Genomic DNA, 24,651 nt, shown 5'->3' with positions numbered 1-24,651 from the left:
AAGTGATAACTCCTTTGTTACTTTTGACATTATTCTATACATGATATGCTTTGCCTGCATGAAACAATGTAAGTGTATTTTGTCTTGCATGATTAGTCACTTTCATACAGTTATTATGGAACATTATGCTGGAATGCACTTTGTGTCATTGTTAGTGTTTTGACTTCATAAAATCAGATAATAAAACGTCATATAGGACAGTTTGGTTCAAATGCATGCACTTCAGTGTTGAAGTACAATCTATATTACCGCTGTCTCTGCGGCTTATAAACTGTTTTGAGATATTGCCCAAAATGCATCTGTGACCCTTGTGATTCCGATAACAAGCTTATAAATAAAGGCATAGCTGATAAATCCTTCAATAGAAATTCCCCCAGGATCCTCCTGGGACGGCTTTAGAGATTACAGTGGACTAATGGAAGTGTCAGAGATTTGGAGTCCTCTCTTTTCTCCTGCCATCATCTCCCAAAGAGGAACTCTGCAGGACAGCGCGGCAAACAATGACCTACTGGTAACACGAGAATGGCTGAGAGGGAAGTTGGCACAACAGTAAAGAGAGGAAGAATTTCAAGAATAACGTAAAAGAAAACATGTATCGCTAAATTATATTAAACAAGCAAAGAATGGAAACAAGGGAAACTTGTTAGGTAAGAACAAAAATAACATTATTTATAATAATACTTTAAAAAATAGTTCAGCATTTTCAGAAATGTTCATTTTCTTTCCAGAGCGAGATAAGAAGATCAACATCACTCTCATGTCTATGCATTAAGTACAGAGCTGGAGCCAAGATGTGGTTTACCTAGCTTAGCACAAAGAGTGGGGGAATGGGGAAAGCAGCAAACCTACTTAGAAACACCTCTGCAGCTTAGTAATTAATATGTATGTTTGTTTATTTGCAACCAAAAATGTAAAATGACAATTTGTCTATCCGCCCAGCATTTCTGTGCAGCTTCTTTGGCTTTAGCACGGGTCCACACTCTAACCTTTCTGTTTGTGTACAGATTAAACAATATATGTACATAATAAAAAGTAAACTTTGGCGGCATTGTTGGGCCTATTTGTGAACTTTAGCAAAAGTCAGGCTAGCCGTTTCCAGTCTTTATGCTAAGCTAACCATGTCCTGGCTCAAGCTATGTATTTAACACACCGACATAAGTTTCATGTTGTCCGTCTGATCTCATGTTCTGTTGATTTATGCTATCGAGAGGTGCTACTTAGCGATTCTGCGCGTGCACAGGACCCACAATCTTGGTCTCTATTTCCACACCCATAATTGCAGCCTTGCTGATGGTGAGCAACATCAGGTTTAGAGTCAGCCCTACTCTGCTAACAATTTGCACTATGGTAGCATTTTTCGACAAGGCAGCATAAATCATCAGGACACATACTTGTGGAAAGCAGGTCCCCCATCCAAGAGTCTCTCTAACTAGATCCGTAGTGAGTTTTTTCTTAGTTAGTGTGTTTTGTGGCAAAAACGCATCTACATGTAGACAGATTGCACCTCAACATTACATGTACCAAGGTAACAGGACATCAAAATGAATAAACCATTCTACCACCTTTGTGTGAAGGTCTTCAAACTGTCACGAATTTGTCATTCTCGTGTCATGAGATGGAGGTTAGGTGGCTGTAAACTGACAAGAAGGGTGCTAAATTATGAACAAGCAGCCAATGAACCTACAGCTTACAGTGCCTCCATCTTAAGTATGGGCTACTTTAGGGAATTAATCAGGAGTGAGATATTCTTAGGGGGGGGCCATGATACTCAGCGCGAGGACAATGATGCAATGTGGATTATCAGTGCAGCCTTTCATTTTTTTTTTTAACTGGCATGTGTGCTTATCTTGATCGAATAACTGCTTCAGACATTTTGAAAATCACCTCCTCATGATACTCAGAAAGCCAAAGCGAATGCAGTGGATTGCAAGCAGCGTTTATTCTAATCTTTAATGCAACAGATGGCAAAATCTCATGGCTTATGAGTTAATGTCAAGTCAAGTTCAAGTTGTCTAAATAAAGTGCTGCTAAGTGGAGGTCACAAAGTCCATTATCTGTCAGAGATGCACATTGATACCATATAATAGGCAGCTGTTAATAATTGCTCCTCTCTGAGCTAGAACTCATCATTTTTTATCAATATGACATCCAAGCAATACATTTTAATATATTGAATAGATTTGTATATTTAATTCAATTTTAGACGTCATCCAATTAGTAGATTAGATCTAGATTTCTGTTCACTCTTGCGTATTGTCCATTTCTGTTGGATGCCAAGTATTTATTGGTTTCTCTTGGATAAAGTTAAAATAGTTCAAATGTCTTTTTTCTATCCAATGAAAGGTAGAGCACAGTGCCCTCCTGTGTCACTGCTGGGAAACCACAGGCACTTTGTTATCTTACTTGAAAACAGCCTGCATTTTTTGTTGTCTTTGAAATTTTGTCAAAAATTCTGTCTTTTTTAACTGCTCACACTTTGATAGTCCTTACATTATCACTGAGAACTTCAGTCACCAAATTAATTGAATAGCATTCATCAAACTCATGTCTTGCAAACACTTGTTACAGCAAAACGCTTTAATCCACAGGTTTCTCTGTAAACGCATTTTTTCTAGTAGGCCTATGTACTGTGGGAGGAAAAACCCTCAGACCTGCCCAGAGGCCGAATGGGCCCTCACTTTTACACTTTATGTTCTTCAATATAACTTATAGCTCAATCATTGTGAACTGTCGTCCTTTCAATGTAAATAGTATTTTTCTGAACACGGATTCCAACTTATTCCAATAAGTACAAATCAGTTTAAGTTTAGTCATAATTTCATTTAAGTGCAAATACAAGCACATGTGTATCCCAGCTGATCCCGGGAGCAGACTCATCAAACTCTTACAATCATTGATGTATCCTTTCTCGCTGCACCTTTTTTGGGTCTTATGGTAAGACCCACCCTTTCCACCTTCACATCCACACATGTTCAAACAGTGTAATTACCCTACAACACTTCTAAAGAAATAAAGATCGCAATGCAACATTGATCAATAAGATAACCATTTTGATATTAGCAAATTATTGTATAGGCATGAAACAATCACACAGTCGGTCAACATCAACACAGGCACTCCAAGTTTGTGTGCTGTGTCACATGATGACCTTCACAGCCCTCAGAGCTGCAGTCTTTCTGAAAGGCCTCCTTGTGTTTATGTATCCAGACTGATACTTTTATCAGGTGTGGGGGTGTCTGCAGCCTTATCAGGCCTGAGTGCAGTTGTTAGCGAAATTATGTTGAAATCCATAAAATTGTCCCACCAACGGGTGCCAGTTTAATTTTGATTTATGGCCTTCACCCTTGCCTCCTGCACGGCCAGTTAGCAACATTGCTTGACTGGGTGGGTGTGTTATTCTTAGAAAAGTGTGAAGGCCACAGACTGAGAGCAACAAGGCTGAGCAAAAAGACTCAAAGGTTCTGTGTACCTTTAACGGTTTGTAAGATAAAAAACAATGTCTCCGACATCCTTTGAGTAGTTTATCGATCTTAAGCTTACAGTATTATGATATACAAACATCAGGACTATATAAAATCTTCAACAGTATCTTAATCACAGCATGCTACTTACTGTAACAGTACTGTTGAAAAGAAAATACGAACAAGTATATTCACTGTAGCCTGTGCTTATATTATGGAGTAGTCAGTCTGTATGCAAGCATTATTGACTTGAATTGGATTTGGGTGAACATGGGAAGCCAGTGGAGATCGCTGAGTAATGGAGTGACATAAGTCCTTTTGGGTTGATCGAAAACCAGATGTGTTGCTGTGTTCTGAACATTATGTATGGGTTTCACAGCGCAAGCTGGAAGACCCGGAAGGAGGGCACTGCCATAGTTGAGGCAAAAGATAACTATAACAGAGAGAGAAAAAAACTGCCAGAAGATGCTAAAAGCTAGAGGTGTGATGCTGGTAGAGTTTGTCAGGTTTCTTCTGTTCACGGGACCAAGTGTGTTACAGGATGTTCTGTCTCAAAACCATTATCTACACTTCCTTTCATTTACAATTTTTTTGGATGATAATGTAAGAAGAGGACACAACCTGGAATATGCCCAAAACATTCTTGGACTTACTTTATTATCTTTGTAGGTACTAAACAAACACCCCCAATCCTGGCTGAACTAAGTAAAACTAAAAGTTTATTAAAGTTTTTATTCGACTTGATGGTTCAGTAGAAATAAGTAATCATCAGCGGACAAACAACATTATGAATGCCAATGCAAGACACCAGACACCTTTGGAAGCCAGTGTCCCCAGTAGAAGAAAGTTAGTTGGTATTTAATCTATTGCTGTTGTGTTACTTTTTAAAATTGATATTGCAGTAGGCTTATACATTCATTCATTTATTCCAATGACTCTAAAGGCAATCTGCAATCTCTGGACTCAAGCACAACAACTGAAAAGCCCCAAAGTAAGCTGCTTTAGTTTTATCATATTCTGTCAGATTACGAATCGGATCATTATAGCAAATCCAAAATGTGTTTTTTTTTTTTTTTATCAAGGACAAAGAAAACGTGTCCGTTTTTTGCATCACCAACACATACTTCAACCCTAGGTATACTGGATTTGGCAAACCACAACATATGTCGGGACACAGCAAGCCAGAGACAGTGCTTAACTAGTCCGGTGGTATTTTCATATTTCATTATAGCTATATGTCGCCGCCAACCGGGCAGGACTCCCTAAACTCACGCTCATGACTAGGCGTTGTTATGGCAACCATAAACTAGAAAGCGCACAGGTTGGCTGAGCATCTTTCCAGTTTTTACCACTGCGTTTCAAATAAAAGTTTGACATCGTCCACACTTAGAAAGTGACTTGAATTGAAAAGAGCGATGTCGGATGCAGGGTCTGATGAGTTTGAGGATGAACACAGTAAACTCGGGGTGAGAGAAGAGAATTAGCTAACGTTAGTTACTGTCAGATGCTCTGTTGGGTTTGTTGTTAGCTGACTGAAGCTAACGTTAGCATTAACTTTCACCGGATATTAATTCATGCGCGTGTCTGCAGGCAGCTCTGTGCGTTGTCTGTGTTGCTGTCTCTGTCCCTGGATAACGTCGTATGATGTTTGTTTGACTGGCGCAGGAATATGAAGGGGACAGAAATGAAGCAGGAGAGAGGCACGGCGTCGGTAAAGCTGTTCTGCCCAACCGAGACATTTATCAAGGACACTATGAGAACGGCAAACGACACGGAGAGGTATGACACTAAAGGGAGTCCTAATCAAATCCAACACTTTGTCTGCTTGTCAAGACTATAGGTCCAAATGGGGCTGAGTGAACACAGACTTTTTAGCCTTTAAATGTGGTGAAAAGGAGAACCTAATAGGACAGTGTGAGTGTAGACTTTGCAAGAGCACAATGAGGTCACTGTACACTTTGAATTTAAGATTGTTCTCTGACTAATGTTTTGTTGTTTACTTTTAGATCGATATTCAGTCTATGATGGAAGCAATATTTCTATTATTGGCACAAAGGTTTCCATTATGTTACATGGAAAAGGGTTGTCTCTTTTTTTCTTGTATTTATCTTTGACTGTTTTGTCTAATAGGGGACATATCGCTTCAAGAATGGGGCAAGATATGTCGGAGACTATTACCAGAACATGAAACATGGGCAGGGCACGTTCTACTATCCAGATGGCTCTAAATATGAAGGTACAATAAAGTGTATGAATTGAGATGGTTGCCAACTACAGTGTGTGTGCATGGTGTCATAAAAATGTATGTTTACAGTCTTGGGACAGTTCATAAACTTTTGAAATAAAGAAACCAAACTCTTTCTGCTGGCTCTCTTTCTCTGCCAGGGTCATGGGTTGAGGACCTGAGACAGGGTCATGGTGTCTACACTTACCCCAATGGAGACACTTATGATGGGGAGTGGCTGCATCATATGAGGTATAGCTCCAGTTTTAAAATCAAAAGTGCATGTCACTCAGATGTTTGTAAAGCACACATTTCTGTGCAGGGCTGGAACCAAATCCTGTATTCTTAAGGTACTGACTTTAAATCCTGCCTGACATCTTTAATATTAACTCACTGACACAGACAAATACACAGCATGTAATTTATCTCTGGAAATCACTGCTATGGAAAACAGAAACAGGGGTTTACTTAATTACCCAGTATGGTGGATATGTTTCTTTTCAAACAACATCTTTGTTGAAATTCTTTAGAGGTTACATGTGTTGTTAGTAACTGTTAATCACACTTTTCAACAAAATTCAGCCTTGTTTCAACATAGATGCATAGACATCTTTTTACCTGTATATTACCAGATCCATTCTAAATAAGTGTAGAAAATTTGAATTTGAAAACTACTGAACTCGTTGGTGTTGTCTGATTGGTAGACATGGCCAGGGCATTTACCACTACCACAAAACCGGCTCGAAGTACAAGGGCTCATGGGTGAAAGGCAAGATGGAGTCAGAAGGAGAGTACATCCACTCCAACCACAGATACAAGGGTAACTTTGTCAACAATAACGTAAGTTCTACTTTCTTATTACTTATTCACAAAATGCTTGGCCGATGATGAATGAAAATGTGCAATAGATTTCACTGTGGCCTGAGTAGGGCGTGCAAGGGACACTAGTACCCTCAATGGTCTGAATAATTTAACAAGATCAATCTCTGTCAGAGAACTAATAAAGCTGAGGGTTTAGTGCAGTACAGAAATGCCCCCCTTCAGAAGCTGAAAAAGTTCTTTCAGAATTAAGTCATAACGACTACTCATGGAAAATTACACTTTATTACAACTTGGATTTTACTTTTGTGTCGCAGGCCACAGATTCAATCAGTTACAATGAGCAGTCTAAGTTACGATCAGTTAGCGACATTATGAATACACTCACTTTTGATTTTTCTTCCGAGCTAATCTGGTTGATCTAAAACTGTGTTTACTTGTTTACACCCTGTCTTATCATCTCACTGCTCATGTTCCCTGCCTTGTTGGACTCATATTTAGCAATATTGCCTTGTTGCCAGATCTCAGCAATTTCTTGAGCGAGTACCATGTTATTATAACCAGTGGAAACAATCCATTCTTATTTTGTAGCCACAAGGCCCGGGGAAGTATGTGTTTGACCTCGGGTGTGAGCAGCATGGGGAATACCACCAAGCAGAGCAGGTAAAAAACATCAACACAATCCAATTGTTTCAACTGATTTGCGCTTCATTTCCTCATGATATTATGGAAAACTGGAACTCTGTCAGGAGGAAACACTGAATGAATACCAGTCATTATATGACACACACATCGCAGTGACACACATTTATAACCACGACAATTCTCTTGACTGAAACTCTAGCCAGCGACTGTTGAGGAGAACAGTAAAAATATAAAAGCACAGGAGTCGCCCCTACCATGGCTCCAGGGAGGGTTATCTCACCTTAGGGACCTCAGGAGGAGCAGAGGAGGTGCTGCCGCTGCCTTTATACACAACGCTGTGCCTTTTTCCAGTAGAATCTATCAGTGTCTTGCATAATGACCTTGGAGTGTGCAGTATGTCTTTTTATGCACAGGAATGCATTACTGTTGTTGAATATACTTGTATTATTGTTTATTAAAGTATTATTATTTTTCAGAATGCACACTTGCATGTTCTAAGTGCATGTTTGACTTTATATGCACGATGTGATCAGTCATCTGAAGTGACTATATAAAAACTTCAGGATGCATGTTAATAACCTAGAGGTGTGTTGGAGATGCAGGTTGCAGTGTGTGTCATGTTGAGTAAGTTTGCAGATGTTTTCGCGCTCGCCTTGCTCAACACACAGAAATGCTGCTTCTTTATAATGAACACTAAAATGGGAAAAATATGTGCATTTTGCTTGCAGTACAAGACAAAATGTGTCACCGTAGTCTGAGCATTTCTTCTCTGTACATTAAAGGTTGATGTTTTGTCTCACTCGCCCTCTGTTCTTTGCAGGACCGAGCTGAGGGGGAGTGGGGCGAGTTGGCCTCCACCGCCGTCCTCAAGTGGATTCCCAAGTGTATCACTGGCCTGACGCTGTGGACTCCAGGTAAAGACACTTCATGTGAACATCAATCCAAAATGACAGTCAGTGTCAGGCTCATAGCCAGGATTTTAGAAATACTTGTAATCCCACCCGCTTAAGATATTTTTACCAGGCACCAACAGAACTGTATACATTTTTTGCGTGTTTAAAAAATTCATGAAAATATAAAAAAGGTTGATCCCTACATGGTCTAAATGCCGTTTCAAAACTGCCAGTTTATCTCCTCATCTTACAAATTCCCAGAAATATTGATACTCTGATTATTTTTTAAATGTATTTAAAAAAACATTTCAAATCATTACAACTATTTGAGGAGAAACACTGACAAATCTAGACGTGTTACAGTGTACTAAACGGGTGGACAAAATAACCCTGCAGTAAATATGCCAATCTGCCGAAGTTCAGTGTTTGCTGTTGTTCCTGAAACATAAAAATTCATCTTCATGGCTTTTTTTTGTGACTGTAGTTTAGGAGATATAAAAATGAGTCCTCAAAGTGAGACGCATCAAAATCTGCACTGAAGTCTTTGTGTGCATGTCTGTGTGTTTTCTTTTGTCAGCAGGCAAAAAGGAAGCAGCTTCAGTGGAAGATGGGGGCGAGAACTGACCTGTCTGATCAATCCACAACACTGCATCTTATAACCTTTGTTTAAAAATAACATATGTATGAAAAATATGTAAATCAGTCCGTTAAGCTTGTATTTTCAATGTGTTATGAAGATGGATGGTTGTGACAACTGGACATTTTCTATTGCCTTCTGTTGTTACTATAGATGTATAAAGTGTGTACCTTCATACAGTGCAGTGCCCCTCTGTGGCACTTTACAGAACAACATCATTTTCATGAGTGACAATGGACATTTTATCATAATAATGTAAAACCTCTGAAACAAAAGGAACCTTAACCCATTTACAAGTTTAAACTCAGTAGCTGCAGGGCCAGTCGCAACCTTTTTTCCGGGCCCTAAACAGATTTTGTTTTGGGCTCTCTGGACCACCCTCCATGCAGCTCTGTAGTTTACATAAAATGCTTTTGTCTGGCAAGGACTGCCCCCCCTTATCCTTCATTCTGTTAAATGCACTCCACACAGTTTCACAATCTGCAAAATATTGGTGTGACAGAAAGAGCATAGGATGTGAAGGATCAGCCTCCTAGTTGTTGTAATTGCTCTTTTTGGTATTGTGAAACCAGACGTTCATACAATTATACTGTAATTGATTTAATAGTTCAGGAACCTTTAATTCTATTTTATTTATAGAGCTCCCATTTATAACAAAAGGTATATCATTGCACTTTTCATATTGAGCAGGTCTAAACTGTGGAAATAATAGTAATGATAGTGATGGATATGAAAATGACAATAATAATAGGACTAATAATAAGAATAACTGTAGTTAAGTGTTTTTATTCAGCACAGGTATTGTTGGAAATTTGGTCACATCTCGCGTGTATGTAGCCATGGTATTGGGATAAATGTGGTAAATGTGGAGGTGAGATTTGCAGGAGCCGAAACTGTTGCGAAGAACCCAAGATTAATCGGCGTCGGGGGGGGGGGGGCTTATGAAAAACGGCAAGCAGACTGTTCAAAGAGCAAGAAAGAGATGGAAGTCATAAGGACCTGGTCCAAGAGAAAGATGAGGTTGTTAGCATGATGATTAACTGTGCTGCTGAGCACATCTGAGGGAAATAGCCAAGAAATTACTGGAGAGGAAGCGCAGGGGGCTGTTGAGAGGCTTTCAGGCTCTCTCAGATCCCAAATTCAGTGTTATTAAAGTAAGGGATGAGGAGTGAAGTCATTTTCTACCCTTACTTTTTTGTGACATTGGTTGGGAATGTTTACTTTTATCCAGAAAAGGCAGTAATACAACACGTTGGATGCTAAACCGTCTTTAAAAACCCACGAAGATAAAGTACTCCCAGGTTTGTTTATACTTATTTATTAAGGGTTTGGAGAACTCTGCTCCACACTCCAACATCGTAGGTGGCGGTAATGCACCTTAACGTTAACTTAACGTAATAAGAAGAAGAAGAAGAAGAACTCCAACCAGAGACTGAACCCACCTGTTGTCAATGTCCGTCACCTTTACCGTTTCGGGTTCTAACAGCATTATTTTGAATGATACGGAAACCGGAAGTCATTCGACTACGTTGGCGAAAGTGCTGTCATCGTGTAGGCCGGCAGAGGAAATGTTCACTGAACAGCCTGGCTGGAGTTCACCATGTGAGGAGGTTGCGCGCATACCGGTGTCTGGTTAGTGTTTCATGTACAGTCAGCTCCCTCGGCAGAGACAGCAAACGCCCTCAGGCACCAGTTAGTCCGAAGACAACATCGAGAATGGACGACTGTTCTCGACAAACGCCGATGTTTACATTCGGCGTGATAGCTGACATTCAGTACGCTGACATCGACGACGGGTACAACTACGTCCGGACCCGGAAGCGGTACTACCGGAACGGCCTCCAGCTGCTGAGAAATGCCCAGGAAAGTTGGTCGGAGTCGGCTGTCAAACCAGAGTTTATCCTCCAGTTGGGAGACATTATTGACGGCTTCAACAAGCGCCACGACGCCTCCGACCGAGCGCTGGACACCGTGCTGAGGGAGTTCAGCTGCAGCTCCGTGGAGGTGCACCATGTGTGGGGGAACCATGAGCTTTTAAACTTCAGCAGGAGCTCGCTGCTGCGGTCAAAGCTCAACAGCACACCGCACTGTGACAGCACTGTGAGTGGAGCCCAGGCCGGCGGAGATATCTACTCCTACCGCTTCAGCCCGTTCCCGGGGTTCACATTTGTTATCCTGGATGCCTACGATGTGAGCCTGCTGGGCAGAGAGGAGTCCAGTGACGAGTACTGCCATGCTATGGATCTGATAAAACAATTCAACAACAACGAGGATCTCAACTGTCCCCCAGGTAGCCTTTACCAGTGGGTCCCTTGAGGGGACTCCCCAGTAAAAAGGGGAATCATTTATTTTCACTAAGTACATTCATAAGTAACACAGTGACAGGGTGTATGACTATTTTGGTCCTGGGTTTCATACACTTTCTTCAATAAAACATCTAAAAGAAAAATCCTATCAGATGGACTATCCTGAGACAAAATCTTTTTGTGGTATAATTTGTGTCAGTTTAGGGTTCCTTGGCGTAAAAAAGTTTGAGAACTACTGGCCTACTGTCCTGCTGACTTGTCGCCGTTCATTTTTACATTGTGTTAATATAATACTATATTATATTAGTTTATCATTATAGAACACAAGGTTATATAACGAAAAGAAAGTTTGTAGTTCCTTCATACTACACACAGAGATCTTAACAGGTAATTAATTAAAATATGGTAACATGTAAAATTAAAACAATATTGACTACAGTTATTTATATACAGGTATACACCCTGAACATTTCACAATGCAAATAATTAATTAATAATAAAAAATATTTAAATACACACATTTTTTGTCATGTCAGTGTATCTCATGTAATGGCATGTAATTTATTAGAAACATCAAACATCAAAACAATCTTAATATTAATGTTTTGTCACAGATTTTTACCTTGGTTTTAGCTGGTCATATTGCATTGATAATATTTTGATTAATTGTGTAGCCTTATTCAGTAAAAAAACCCTGAATCCAGAGCCAGAAGCTGACTTAAGCCTTGTTGTTCTATGTCTTTATGTCAGGAAAGTCTACTAAGCATGTAGATATTCTTTAGAACTGTTCTGCATTTACATTGTCGAATCAAAGTCTTTCACTGTCTGTCTGCCCCTAAGCAGCTCTGCTGGAGCAGTTTAATGTGAAGTGCCTTTCTAAAGGACACACTGTCAATTGGCAGTAGTTCTAGAGAGGAAACTCCTTTACCCAGATTTCCCCATATGTTTATGGATTTGGAAATGGACCTCCTTTTGTTTTGATAATTCAATTAATCTATTAATTTACATATTTTATTACACTTTAGCCATTATACAGACACCAGGGTGACTACTAATGAATGGAAAAAATAGATTATGATTTTCATATTTTGTTTTCTTGTTTCAGCGTGTGACGGCCTGCAGCAGAGGTTTACAATGTTCAACGGTGGGTTCAGTAAGGACCAGCTGAAGTGGCTAGAGTCGGTTCTGTCCTCAGCCGATGAGAAACGGGAAAAAGTCACAATTGTCAGTAAGTAAAACCTGTGGCATGTACAAAGTTCAAATGAATACGATTAGTTTTGGTACCCATAGCCCTGCACTTAAAATGAGAAGATTCTGATCTAGCTCTAAAATGATGGTAAAAGACCACCAGGTTTGTCTGACCATGTTTAACAGCATAACCCAGCTGTTCCAGTTGCTTCCAATGACTCGCAGCGTGGTCATACAGGCTTTTTTTAGCTTCTACCATTGTGTAGTGCAGGTTATTCACATGACCCCTTTTTAACCGTGGGCTTTGAATACACTGGCCTCTCAAGGATCACTGATGTACCTGCTCCAACACATGAGCTCAGTGAACTCTTGTACAAACAAGCTCTTATTTATGTGATTTCTGTCTGAGTTTAATCAGAAGGCTGAGGCCATAGTCTCTCCTCTGCTATGGAATCAGCAAAATGAAAGTGTCTTCTGTGGAAAAGCCTGTACTAAATTGTACTTTTAAGGTTAAGTGTGTAAGATTTAGATGCATCTAGCAGTACAACCAACTGTCTAGTCTACCGCCCGCCCAGTCACGAAAGCCAGTCAAGAATGAAGTTTCTTTAGGTAGATATATTAAGAAATTATATTTACTTAATTATTCAGTAAAACCATGTTATTGTGACTTGGCCACTGACATGGAAAATGTAAGCCAAGAGTGTGAAACACTGTCACTGTTTCTGCACCACAGTCCATTATAAACATACACATAATAGATAAAGTTTATACACATGGCCGGTCAGATTGTGGTGCTTTGGTAGCGGCCAAAAAATAAATGAATACTTTGATAGCATGCTGAAATAGATCTCTGTCGTGGCAGCAACAATTACTCATATAATCACTTCTTCTTAGTGGTTTTGTCTGCAAAATAAAGGCGCGAGAACGTCTGTTATTTCAAGTTTGTATTGAGAGCTTTTACTTTGAAAAATTCTAAACAACATTAAAAGAGTCTGTAGCCTGCTTGACACACCTCTGAAAGAGCCGTCAGAAAACGTGATTCCCCTAAATGTCCTCTGCCTGGAGATACTGGGGAAATGAAAAGAAGTGTCTGTAGCACCAGAACACACACGGCAGCACATGTTTATTGTGAGCATGTGGAACAGTCATAACATAATTAACTTGTTAAAGTCAAAATAAAATTCTCGTGGAATCGAACACACAACCTTCTAGGTGAGAGTCTTGCGCTTTACCAACTGAGCTAACCAAACACTGTAACATTTAGTGTAGTTTAGATATAATGCTTTATGTTCTCATCCACCATCTAATGTAAAAAAGAATTTGCTCAGATGCAAAACTTATGTGCAGACCCCTGCTGTATATTATTATACTTCTTCGAATGTACGTAATTCAACTTAGTAATGAGTGTCTACACTGCCAGAATTCTACACGAAGAACATAGTGACAAAATGGCTGTAGAGCAGTTTGTCTGTTTTGGGCTACTGTAGAAAAATGGCGGCACAACATGGCAACGTCCATGTAAGGGGGACCCACAGTTCTGTAGATAGAAATGCAGTGGCGGTTCTAATTTTATTGAGGGGGGGCCAGACTGGGGCCAGTTATTTTGAGGGGCATATTCAATCCGGGGAAAAAGAGACAAAGGAAATGTTCAAGCTTTCAAAATGTCTTGTTTAGTACATGATGAAATGTTTTAGTAGGTTTCAATAACTTACAGTTATTTGTTTCACTAACAGGATCTTCATTAACTCAGCTATAGTTTATTAAATGACATTATACAAAAACAAAAACATTCCTGTTAACTTTAGCTCAAGTTACAGTACATTGTTTGATGCAACACGTCTTTGTAGGGCTTAATGAACAGTATAAGCTCTTTTGGACTAGACATTCTCTGGATCCCAGTTTGTATTTTGTATCCCACTATAACTTTGCTAGGAAACAAGAAATGCCACCACATTCACCCCTGTTATTAGTCCTGATAAGACATATACCCAAAACAAAATACTTGATCATAGGCATCATCTATACGTTATAAAGGGGGGATATGTTTAATGGCAGGTTGAAAATATAGCCTAAAATATATGTATCGCACTATAACCTTTGCTAGGAAACAACAAATGTCCCATATTCACCTCTTTTATTAGTCCTGATGTGAATATAGTAGGCCATCATCTGTGCATTATGGAGGGGGATACATATTGCATGTACTGCATGTCCAGCTGGTAGGACCAGTAGGCTACTGTTATCGCTTGTGTGAATGAAAAGTGCTGTTTAAATGCATGCATTAATTGTTATGATAATAATTTACCCTTTGTTCTGAGTCCCCCTCCTTAATTTCCAGCGATATCCAAAGGCTATCCATGCAATGGAAACATGGATTACAAGGACAAAATATTGTCTGCAATGCTGCATTCAGTTTAATGTATATTTCGAGTCAAGCAGATGTAACGTTGAGGCGAGCAACGTGTTCAACTGATTACAGTGATCTTGATTTTACGATGGTGTAGAATTTGTAGGAGCAGCTTACTTGAAAAAGGTGACAGTCTGTCTGGATCTAGCTTCCAAACAGTGAGTTAACATGGATGATAAAGTGATCAACTACGTGGTCAGGTATATCATCATCAAGTCAAAACTCCGCCTTCACCGTTGAATGCACGCACTTCATGGCGGGGGGACACTTTCTATCAGGGATAACTGCCTTGGCACGGCACTGGACAGTGTATCGTCGCAAGGAAGATATATTACTATGATTATTGTAGACTTTTCATTCAGAGGGGGGCCATGGGGGGGCCCGGGGTCTGTGTTACAGGGGCACTGGCCCCTGTTGCCCCCCCACCCCCACCCCAAAACCGCCACAGTAGAAATGGCTCATTCTAAGGTAATATAACGGTTCATTATGTAAGATCTTTATACAGCAATGAAAACATAGTATGGATATTATATTGCCTTTCTGTCAATAGATCCACAGAATTATTACACACTGGACCTTTATGTTATGAACTTGCTTAGGGGAAGTCTGCAATTAATGCGTGTGTGTAAGTCAATTTATCAGATCTCACGTATGCAGTAGGACCTCCCATCACCTGTCAACAGAGTTCAGTGTAACATATGTTGGGTTTTCATCTGCTGTCCTCTTGCCCAGGTCACCTCCCTGTACACCCCCACTCCACAGACCCTATGTGCCTCGCCTGGAACTTCGATGAGCTCCTGGCCATCATACGGTCCCACAGCAGTGTGGTGTGTTTCATGGCTGGACACGACCACGACGGCGGATACTGCCGGGACAAAGACACGGGAGTGCACCACCTCACATTAGAGGGCGTGATTGAGACTCCGCCTGAAGGCAATGCCTTTGGCACAGTCTCCGTGTACGAGGACAGGATGGTGCTGAAAGGGTGCGGGAGGATCAGAGATCGAGTGTTGCGGTTTCCAGGGCGCCAAAGTGACGCAGATCATAGGCCAATAGAACATGCTGTAATGAGTATTCATAGGTTTAGAGGATGTAACATTCTCTGAAGAGTCACTTAACAAGAAAATAATCTCCATGCATCAATCTCCCATCCTATAACATAGGGCTTTCCATGTTTTTCTCAGCTATGGTAGTTATGGTAATAAATTCACATCAGTCGTGAAAGGGGTATAACTACCCATTCTTTTAGTTATATTTGAAGGCCATGGTGGGAACTTTCCAAAGTGAAGGTCAGTTGTTACAAAAACACAGACCCACACACTTTCTGCTCTATGTTTTTAAATGCAGTGTGGCATGTCCACTTACCTCAGCAGAACAGTACCTCAAATATTTTATTTAATGTATGAGTTTTTATTTATATCAAAGTGTGAATAGTTATGTACACTGGATGTGTTTTAATCTGAAGGTTTAAAGATATTTGCATATTTTACACACATTTGTTAAGATGTTATTACTTTCTATTACAATAGCAGCCTTTTTGCTGATTCTTCTTTTATTGTTTTTTTTGTTTTGTAGTTCTTTTTTCACTATGATTTGCTGAGCAATGTATTGCACATGTCTTGCATATATGCACTGTAGTATTTGATCAGTGCACTGCAACTATAATTATATTACTCAGTTTACAATGTAAAACAATACAACGAATAATAAAAGTCTTCATACCCGTCTTCATTCTAGTGAGTTAAGGTTATTTTAAACTTATTTAAACTTGGAAAGGCCAAGAACACTCAAGCTAAATACTACACTGTAATACAACATTTACACGAATGCAGCTGTGAAATGTAAATGAAATATAAAAAGCTAATATCCTGCTTTGTGTGATTCATACACAGTGTGAAACAGGAGTAGTGATGTGCAATACCACTTAATTCCTATCTGATCCAATACCAAGTAATACCCAGGCTGGTATTGCCGATACCAATACTTTTTACATACAGTGCCTTGCGAAAGTATTCGGTTGTTCGCTTCAACACATAATTTTTTGTGAAGAATCAACAACAAGTGGGACACAATTATGAAGTGGAACGAAATTTATTGGATATTTCAAACCTTTGAACAACAATCAGCCGTTTACTGCACAAATCTGGCCTTTATGGAAGAGTGGCAAGAAGAAAGCTATTTCTTAAAGATATCCATAAAAACTCTCGTTTAAAGTTTGCACAAGCCACCTGGGAGACACACCAAACATGTGGAAGAAGGTGCTCTGGTCAGATGAAACCAAAATCGAACTTTTTGGCAACAGCTCATCACCCTGAACACACCATCCCCACTGTCAAACATGGTGGTGGCAGCATCATGGTTGGGCCTGCTTTTCTTCAGCAGGGACAGGGAAGATGGTTAAAATTGATGGGAGGATGGATGGAGCCAAATACAGGACCATTCTGCAAAAGACCTGAGACTGGGACGTAGTTTGTCTTCCAACAAGACAATGATCCAAAACATAAAGCAAAATCTACACTGGAATGGTTCACAAATAAACATCTCCAGGTGTTAGAATGGCCAAGTCAGTCTCTCGATGTGCAAAACTAATAGATACGTACCCCAAGCGACTTACAGCTGTAATCGCAGCAAAAGGTGGCGCTACAAAGTATTAACTTAAGGGGGCTGAATAATTTTGCACGCCCAATTTTTCAGTTTTTATTTGTTAAAGGTTTGAAATATCCAATAAATTTCGTTCCACTTCATAATTGTGTACCACTTGTGTTGATTCTTCACAAAAAATTACAGTTTTATCTTTATGTTTGAAGCCTGAAATGTGGCAAAAGGTCAAAGTTCAAGGGGGCCGAATACTTTCGCAAGGCACTGTATTTTATTTCTAGTTTAATGTGACCTCCCTCTCCCATTTCTGTATTTATGAGAGAAATAAAGAGTAGGCTGTAGCCTTACCAATTCAAAATAGCTCCATAATGACAAGACATCAAACTACTGTCCGTCTATTCTTTAATTATAATAGAAATCTCCTGCTCAGAACTGCCGCTTCATAACATCATCTATTATTTTGACTTAATCTCAGATGTTTAGCGAAGTTTGCGGTGTTGCCAAAGTATTTCACTGTCTTTGCACACACAGCGTCATTATTACCTTCACAGCTGAAATACAGCCAGACGTGACTGCTTTTACAGTCAGCCAGAGTCAGTATTCAGTCGCAGGAAATGTAAAGGGCTGCAGCGGCTCACTTCAAAGAAGCTCTGTCACAGAGCCGTAGCTCAAGCATGACTGACAAACGGAAGGAAAGGTAGTTCCTATGAACCAAGTATAATTAGACCATCCTGGTGACAGTAAGATACATATAATTTCACTCACTCCAAATGATTGATTTTAGATATCGATCCTTTGACATGAGTATCGATCCTGGAGCAGGAAACGTTGCTATCAGAAATATGGATACTTTAGGATCGATCCGCACATCACTACACAGGAGGGACAGTGTGCCATGACAACGGCAGCAATGTAGATTAAAATATATCTATTTTGTGTTCACTACTTTGTTGAATCACAGAAGATGAAAGTAGTTAGTTCATACAGTCTATACCATTTACTGAGCATGCTTATTTACATAAGTGACAGAAATATGTTAAATATTTTGCTGTCAAGTCGGGACTGGCTGTATTTCCAATTTTTGGTCATTTATACAATAAATGCGTTGATTTACAATTTGTAGGCCTACTGCACATTGACATGTGTATGTAGTTACATTACGATTTTTTTTTTAAAAAAAGGACTTTTTGACTAATAGCTACAATCATCTACCTTGTTGACATTTTTTGGCTAACCTTACATTGAAAAGTGTGTTCCTCTTGAAAACACAATGTTTTAAAATTCAGATTAGATTTAACTTTCTAACGTTACTTTCAGTAATCCCATGGTACCTGGGTTAATTGATCTTAATGACTAATGTGATTTTATGACTTCAGATAGAACAGCCAGGTGACTATTACTGATTGCCATGTAAGCTATTCATTTAATAAATCTCCAATAAACTCAGAAAACAGCATGTTAAGTGGTTTGTGCCTGTGTGCCTTCTTACTCTACAGCATGGTTTATTGTGTTGTGTGGAGATGCTGCAGTTGGTCAGAAAAAGGAGTATGAATGTATGGTTTCCCAGCTGACATGGAGGGGAGGAAAAAATGGTTGACTCAGGTCAACAGGAGCGACCTTAAGAGGCCAACGACAACAAAATATGTGAGGTACTTTTTTTCAATCTGGTTTCAGGAAGTACCACAGCACTGAAACTGCCCTCCTTAAAGTCACCAGTGACCTTTTAATGTCCGCTGATGATGGCATGTGCTCAGTCCTAGTACTCCTGGACCTTAGTGCTGCTTTTGACACCATTGATCACAACATCATGTTAGACAGACTGAGGCACTGGGTGGGGATCTCTGGTACTGCCCTAGAATGGTTTCATCCTACTTGTCAAATAGGAAGTTCTGTGTGTCTGTGAACAACTATGTCTCCTCGTTCTGTCCAGTTAAATATGGTGTGCCTCAGGGGTCGGTTTTAGGACCCATTTTATTTTCCTTGTATCTGCTTCCCCTTGTACACATTATTCAGAGACACACAGATGTATTGCCGGTCAGATCCACAGACCCTGGAATGCTGAGTTCACTTACCGACTGCCTCTGTGAAGTCAAAAATTGGATGTCAAATAATTTCCTCCACCTCAACTCAGACAAAACTGAGATCCTAGTAATTGGGTCCCAGCAGATGGCAAAGCAAATACTGCCATCTGCTAGTTCCCTAGTGAATCATGTTAAGCCTGTTGCAAAGACTCTTGGTGTTTGGTTTGATAGTAATTTAAATTTTGAGCAGCACACCACAAAGCTAGTGCAATCATGTTCTTACCAGCTTAGAAATATATCTAAAATACGATCTATGTTAACTTTTAAGGACATTGACGCTCACTCTCACCTTGTTATATTTCTGAACCTTTAGTCCCATACGCACCAGCACGTACCTTGAGATCCTCGGGCAGAGGTCTGCTGTCTGTTCCAGAGTCTCGACTGAAAACTAAAGGGGACAGAGCATTTGCTGTCAGGGCCCCAAGGCTCTGGAACAGCCTGCCCGAGGAAATCAGGTCGGCTGAGTCAGTGAACTCTTTTAAGTCCCTTCTTAAAACATACTTTTATAGGAGAACCTTTCCCGATTTTATTTTATATTTTTTAAATATATTTTATGTTTATTTTAAAACGTGTATTCTAGTCATAAGTGTTTTCTTGTTTTTAGCATGTAATTGTTTTTACACTTGTGAAAGCACTTTGTAACTGGTATTTGTGCTATAAATAAAGATTGTTATTATTATTATATTACACAAAGAAAAAACACATCACTGGCTTAATGTTTGGTTTATTAAAAACATCACAGCAGATTATCTTCACGCTCCACTGAATCCCCCTGTGATTCTTGTGTTGAGAAAGGGAGAACAAAAGAGAGAAAAGGTTAAACAAACCTACATATCTGTAAAGATAGTTTGAAAAAAATTGCAACCTATTTAACCTTTACTTTTAACCTTGCCTGTTTCAATCTCTCCCAAAATCTCCCACCCCTCAAAAAATATGTAGGTTAAATAAACTAACATGCTTTAATGCACATGTTAACTTGATTCTTTGATTCAGCATTTCTGTTGCAGCTCCGCTAACATTTGCTGCACATTTCCAGGAACTATTGAGATGCTCCATGATCCGCCATTGCTGTGAAAAAATGGTCCATTGGAGTGAATAGAGATGACGCAACTCTTTCTCCAAAGGTCACTGGCAGTATCTAGTTAAGGACTAATAGCCAATCAGAAGCAGAGTAGGGCGGGCCCTACTCTGGAACTTCAGCTCTATTTGTTCCCCTACCAGCTTAGCAACATGGACTGGAGCAAGAGTTTCAGAGTGTTGAGTTATTAATCTGAAACAAATTTATCTTGCATCCATAAAGTTTTAACTGAGCTCTGTCTCTACATCACAGTAACAACTTCATGTCATTGACTGCCTGGAGGGTAGCTAGTGTTGGAAGGGAGAGGAGAGGCAGCAGGCAGATGTCTTGTCACTGTGTGCCGAGTGTTTTTCCATGTGATGGATGGGCGTGTCGGACTAGCCGCTAGGCGAGCATATGACATAGAGTGGATGTAGTCACCGTTGAAGCCCTTGATTTGTGGGACTGCCATTTTGAAGCCCTAGTTTGGCAGACAGGGTGAGGCATGTTTTTTGCAACCAGCGGCAACGGACGTAACCATATTTGGACAAGACGGTGGAGCTAACGGCCGTGTGTAGAGCTAGCTAACTTGCTTAGCTAGGTGCATCTGTAATTCACATTAACTGTCATTTTAACTGGGATGACAACCTTGTCTAGAGAACAACAGCCTTAAAACTAAATGTACTCACCAGAGAAAGTGAACAGCCAACTCCTAATAAGCTTTTTCAACAGCGCTGGTTAAATTTCACAGTGAAGTGGGTACAAGTCACTCTAGCCTGATTGACAGGTCGCCATGGTAACGACTTGTCAATCACAGATAATCCTGCCTCTGCTTTGTGGTTTATTTTCCTCTAAATGAGACCATAATTTACTAAATGGACATCAGTGTGTTGAAGACCCGAATAGTGATTGAGGCCAAAAACTCATTCAGTTCTCAAACCGGAAGCTTCCCGCTTGATTATGACGCTTGTTTGCTGTGATTCAAGGCAAAGCGGAAGAAAAGGCTGGGCTACAAATGAGCTGTTTTTAGGGAGTTCAGAGCAGTGTTTTCTGTGGAAGATGGGAACTCCCTTTGGGTAGACTTTAGGCTTTTTCACTTTGCAAACTTATTACATGCACAAAAAGATATAACTCAACAAAGGAGTGGGGAAAGGCCAAAAAGCATAATATGACCTCTTTAAGTTTACATACATTATTTGTTCTATCTAAATGTAAAATTGAATGGTTCTGTCAAGAGTTGTATATTGACCTGGCATTTTAAATTCTTCATTGTTGTAAGAAAATGTAGCGGGCTATTTGTGTAAATAACTAGCCAGGATGGAGTACCATCAATCCTACATGTAAGGTTTCTCATTGTTCATGAGGACTTCAAGAAGGACTGTATTCACTAGTTTAAGATGATGTGTTGTTCAGGTGGCGATTAGAACGACCACAAAGCAGTCTTCTTTTCGTTTCTTTAATTTCTGTTGCCTTCAACAGTAGCCACACAGACATTTGTGATTCCAGGCAATTATGTGTGTGGTCTTCCAAGAACAAATGAGCAATAACAAGAAACATTCTCCCTGCATCACATGAACACAGTTATCTAATGATTTCGTCTTTACACTTACTTATGATCAGTCAAAGATGTTCACACAAGATGCTACGGGCAATTATGGGAAGCTCCTGGAACAAGACCACCTGGTTTCAGATGAGAATACAATCTTCCAGTACTACTGTGAAGTAGAGCCCTGCGCGGGACTGTTTCTTAATCCCACTCCCGCTGATTTTGCAACCCGCTGAAAAAAGGACACAAATGTTTGGGCCATGCTAAACTTCAAATAACCGACACAAATCATTGCATTCAATTAAACATAGAACAGGCTCATGTAAAGCACCCACATACACACAACAAATACTTATTACTAACGTATTTTTACTAGCCCAACACAACTGTCAGCTTTTAACCTAGTTGTACAACAAATTATAGGTTATTCATAACATGCACAATAACTTACACCTATAATTGACAAATAGTAGTCTAACGCAAACAAGGCATATAAATACAATAATTAAATAACATGTAATACTTATGTACTCATCCACTCAGTGATTTCTTAGTAAAGTACTGCCCATGGGGACCAGGAACTCACTGACTTGTGACATTGTGGACCTGAAGAAATGCAGAATTAGGCAAACATGAATGCATTACATGATAACCTTAAAACTTCTTACCACAAAGATCAGTGTGATGACCAAGCTGCATGCTCTTTCTTCTGTGCTTTAGGCCATAAAAGAAAAATAAACACCACATCAATATTTTTTACTGGTTAAGTGCAAGAAAGTTACTTTAAATTAATTCCACTTATACACATAAAACAAGGTTTTCATATTTAACCCTGTATCGTGCAAGAACTGTAATACTACTTTTACAATTATATGGTTCTCATTTTGACCCATTATAGAACTAAAAATGACTTAACTCCCAAATCTGATAATCTCTTGTATAAAACGCTGCTTTCTATATTATGTTTGTTACACTTCGGTAAAACATGTTCAACTGTTTCAGAGTTCCCACAATCACAAAGCCCATTAGGATGCTTTCCTAATATATTTAAAGACTGAATTAACCAACAATGTCCAATCCTCAACATACAGATTTTAACAGAACCCTTCTAGATACACAGCATGCCTGGCTTTTTTAACCTGAGTTGCAAAGAGCAATACTGTCTCCCCTTGGTCTCATTTTCCAATCTTTGTAATTCCCCTTTCAATGCCCTGTTTATTTTTTCTTTTAGTTCCACTCTTCCCATTGGTATATTTTTATCTGTCTCTACCTTCATTAGGCTTGAAAAAAAGTTAAATCAATATCCAGTTCTTGTATTAACCAAAAGGAATAGGTAGTCGCATTGTGCTGTGTTTTCTTGCTCCATTCTCAATTCTCTTGTCCACTGATTTATGCAATCAAAACGAATTTGTTTCTTATATTTTTGCAAGAATCCAGTGCCCCTTGCATAAGGCATCTAGATGGGAATGCTAAATTAGATCCACTCAATTTTACCCAATACTGCAGGCCCAACTTAATACGCCTTAGACATAAGGGCAGTTCAACTATTTCAATGATCAGAGCAGGAATTGGAGATTTGCTGAAAGCTCGTCAACAGTCTCAGTGCCTTAGCCTGCAGATTATCTAACTTCCTTAGCACCGACTGGACAGCAGAGCCATTAACAAAACAACCATAATCAAGTAAAGCTCCTATCATTGCCTGATATACTAAATGCATGGACGCCCTCTCCTCCCCCGTCACATCCCGCCAGACTTCTCATGATGTTTAACAAAATGTTCCTAACATGAACATCCCAAGTCTTTCATTCTTCAAACCAGACAGCCAATAAATTTTAAATCTTTTACACTCTCTAGAGGGAACCATACATATACATCCAAACCAGGTACCTTTCTTTAGTAGCCAAATGTCATTAATTTAGACTTTGCCGCTGAGACTTTAAATCTCCAATTATCTGCCCAATCCTCCACAGTAACTTAAGCCTTTTGAATTTGTTTTAAAATAAACTCTTTTTTTCTACCTAGTTTCTAAATGGCCTCATCACCTGCATATAAAGACTGCCCAAACCCTCTCCAATGTTACTAAATATTTTTCATTATATAAAATAAGACTGGACTTATGACACTTCCTTGAGCGGTACCATTTTCTAATTTGACACATTAAGATTCAGATCCTCTCACTTGCACTTGTACTATTCATTAAAAAATGTTTAATCCAATTTAACATTCTACCTCCTAGACATACATTTTAATCATCAGTCCCTCCTTCCACAAATCGTCATTAGCTCTCTTAATATCTAAAATACACATACCGCCATTTCTTTATTGTTAAATGCCTTCTTGATATCTTGATTTAAATCTGCTACTGACTCCACTGTTGACCCTCCCTTTCTAAAACCATTTTGAAATTCAGTAAATAATCCTTTACTTTCTAAATAAACTAATCTATTTGTTATCATTCTTTCCATGATTTTGCAAAGCACTTAGATAAGCAAAGGCCGATAAGAATGGATCACTTGCATTTTTGCCTGTTTTCAAGATCGAATTTATAACTGCATGTTTTCATTCTACTGGCAACCCTTTTCCCACACAGTATTAATCAGAGCAAGCTCTTTAGTATTAAATCGTCCATGTTTCAGTAGTTCAAATGTGGTGTTCCCCATCACCATTTCTGCCCCATCTGGCACAACATGGTACATAACTACTCATACTGTACACCAGTTCCTATGATAATCCATCTCTCCATGGAGTAGTGTCTGTACCAGAATTAATGGCATCCCTCAATAATTTTG

General features: G+C 39.5%; 2 protein-coding genes and 1 long non-coding RNA gene across 4 annotated transcripts in view; 2 read left to right on the top strand and 1 right to left on the bottom strand.

The window, feature by feature from the left end:
• The first annotated feature begins 4,742 nt into the window (after nucleotides 1–4,742).
• On the top strand, nucleotides 4,743–8,724 carry rsph1 (radial spoke head component 1). 2 transcript variants are annotated; one of them, XM_038736633.1, is made up of 8 exons: nucleotides 4,743–4,927; nucleotides 5,127–5,240; nucleotides 5,592–5,697; nucleotides 5,847–5,937; nucleotides 6,390–6,525; nucleotides 7,096–7,167; nucleotides 7,970–8,063; nucleotides 8,623–8,724. In XM_038736633.1, exons 1-8 carry the CDS (start codon nucleotides 4,877–4,879, stop codon nucleotides 8,664–8,666), a joined length of 708 nt encoding a protein of 235 aa, XP_038592561.1. In that variant the 5' UTR covers nucleotides 4,743–4,876; the 3' UTR covers nucleotides 8,667–8,724. The 2 variants fall into 2 exon arrangements, with proteins under 2 accessions (XP_038592561.1, XP_038592560.1); XM_038736632.1 differs by having other exon boundaries at nucleotides 4,744–4,927; nucleotides 8,620–8,724.
• Nucleotides 8,725–10,098: 1,374 nt separating this feature from the next.
• adprm (ADP-ribose/CDP-alcohol diphosphatase, manganese-dependent) lies at nucleotides 10,099–16,051 on the top strand. The gene is made up of 3 exons (XM_038736257.1): nucleotides 10,099–10,969; nucleotides 12,091–12,213; nucleotides 15,313–16,051. Exons 1-3 carry the CDS (start codon nucleotides 10,177–10,179, stop codon nucleotides 15,684–15,686), a joined length of 1,290 nt encoding a protein of 429 aa, XP_038592185.1. The 5' UTR covers nucleotides 10,099–10,176; the 3' UTR covers nucleotides 15,687–16,051.
• Nucleotides 16,052–22,038: 5,987 nt separating this feature from the next.
• The window catches only part of LOC119916398, an 8,544-nt gene continuing 5,931 nt past the window's right edge, over nucleotides 22,039–24,651 (bottom strand). The window contains exons 2-3 of the long non-coding RNA XR_005447099.1: nucleotides 22,531–22,576; nucleotides 22,039–22,094 (exon numbers count right to left, since the gene is read on the bottom strand). This is a non-coding gene — a long non-coding RNA (uncharacterized LOC119916398). The remainder of the gene's footprint in view (nucleotides 22,095–22,530; nucleotides 22,577–24,651) is intronic.

Source organism: Micropterus salmoides, unplaced genomic scaffold (genome assembly GCF_014851395.1).
Source record: "Micropterus salmoides isolate LMB-PRFRI ecotype aquatic unplaced genomic scaffold, ASM1485139v1 Ms_hic_scaffold_21, whole genome shotgun sequence".
NCBI classification, from domain to species: domain Eukaryota; kingdom Metazoa; phylum Chordata; class Actinopteri; order Centrarchiformes; family Centrarchidae; genus Micropterus; species Micropterus salmoides.
This window is presented reverse-complemented; position numbering and strand designations above follow the sequence as displayed.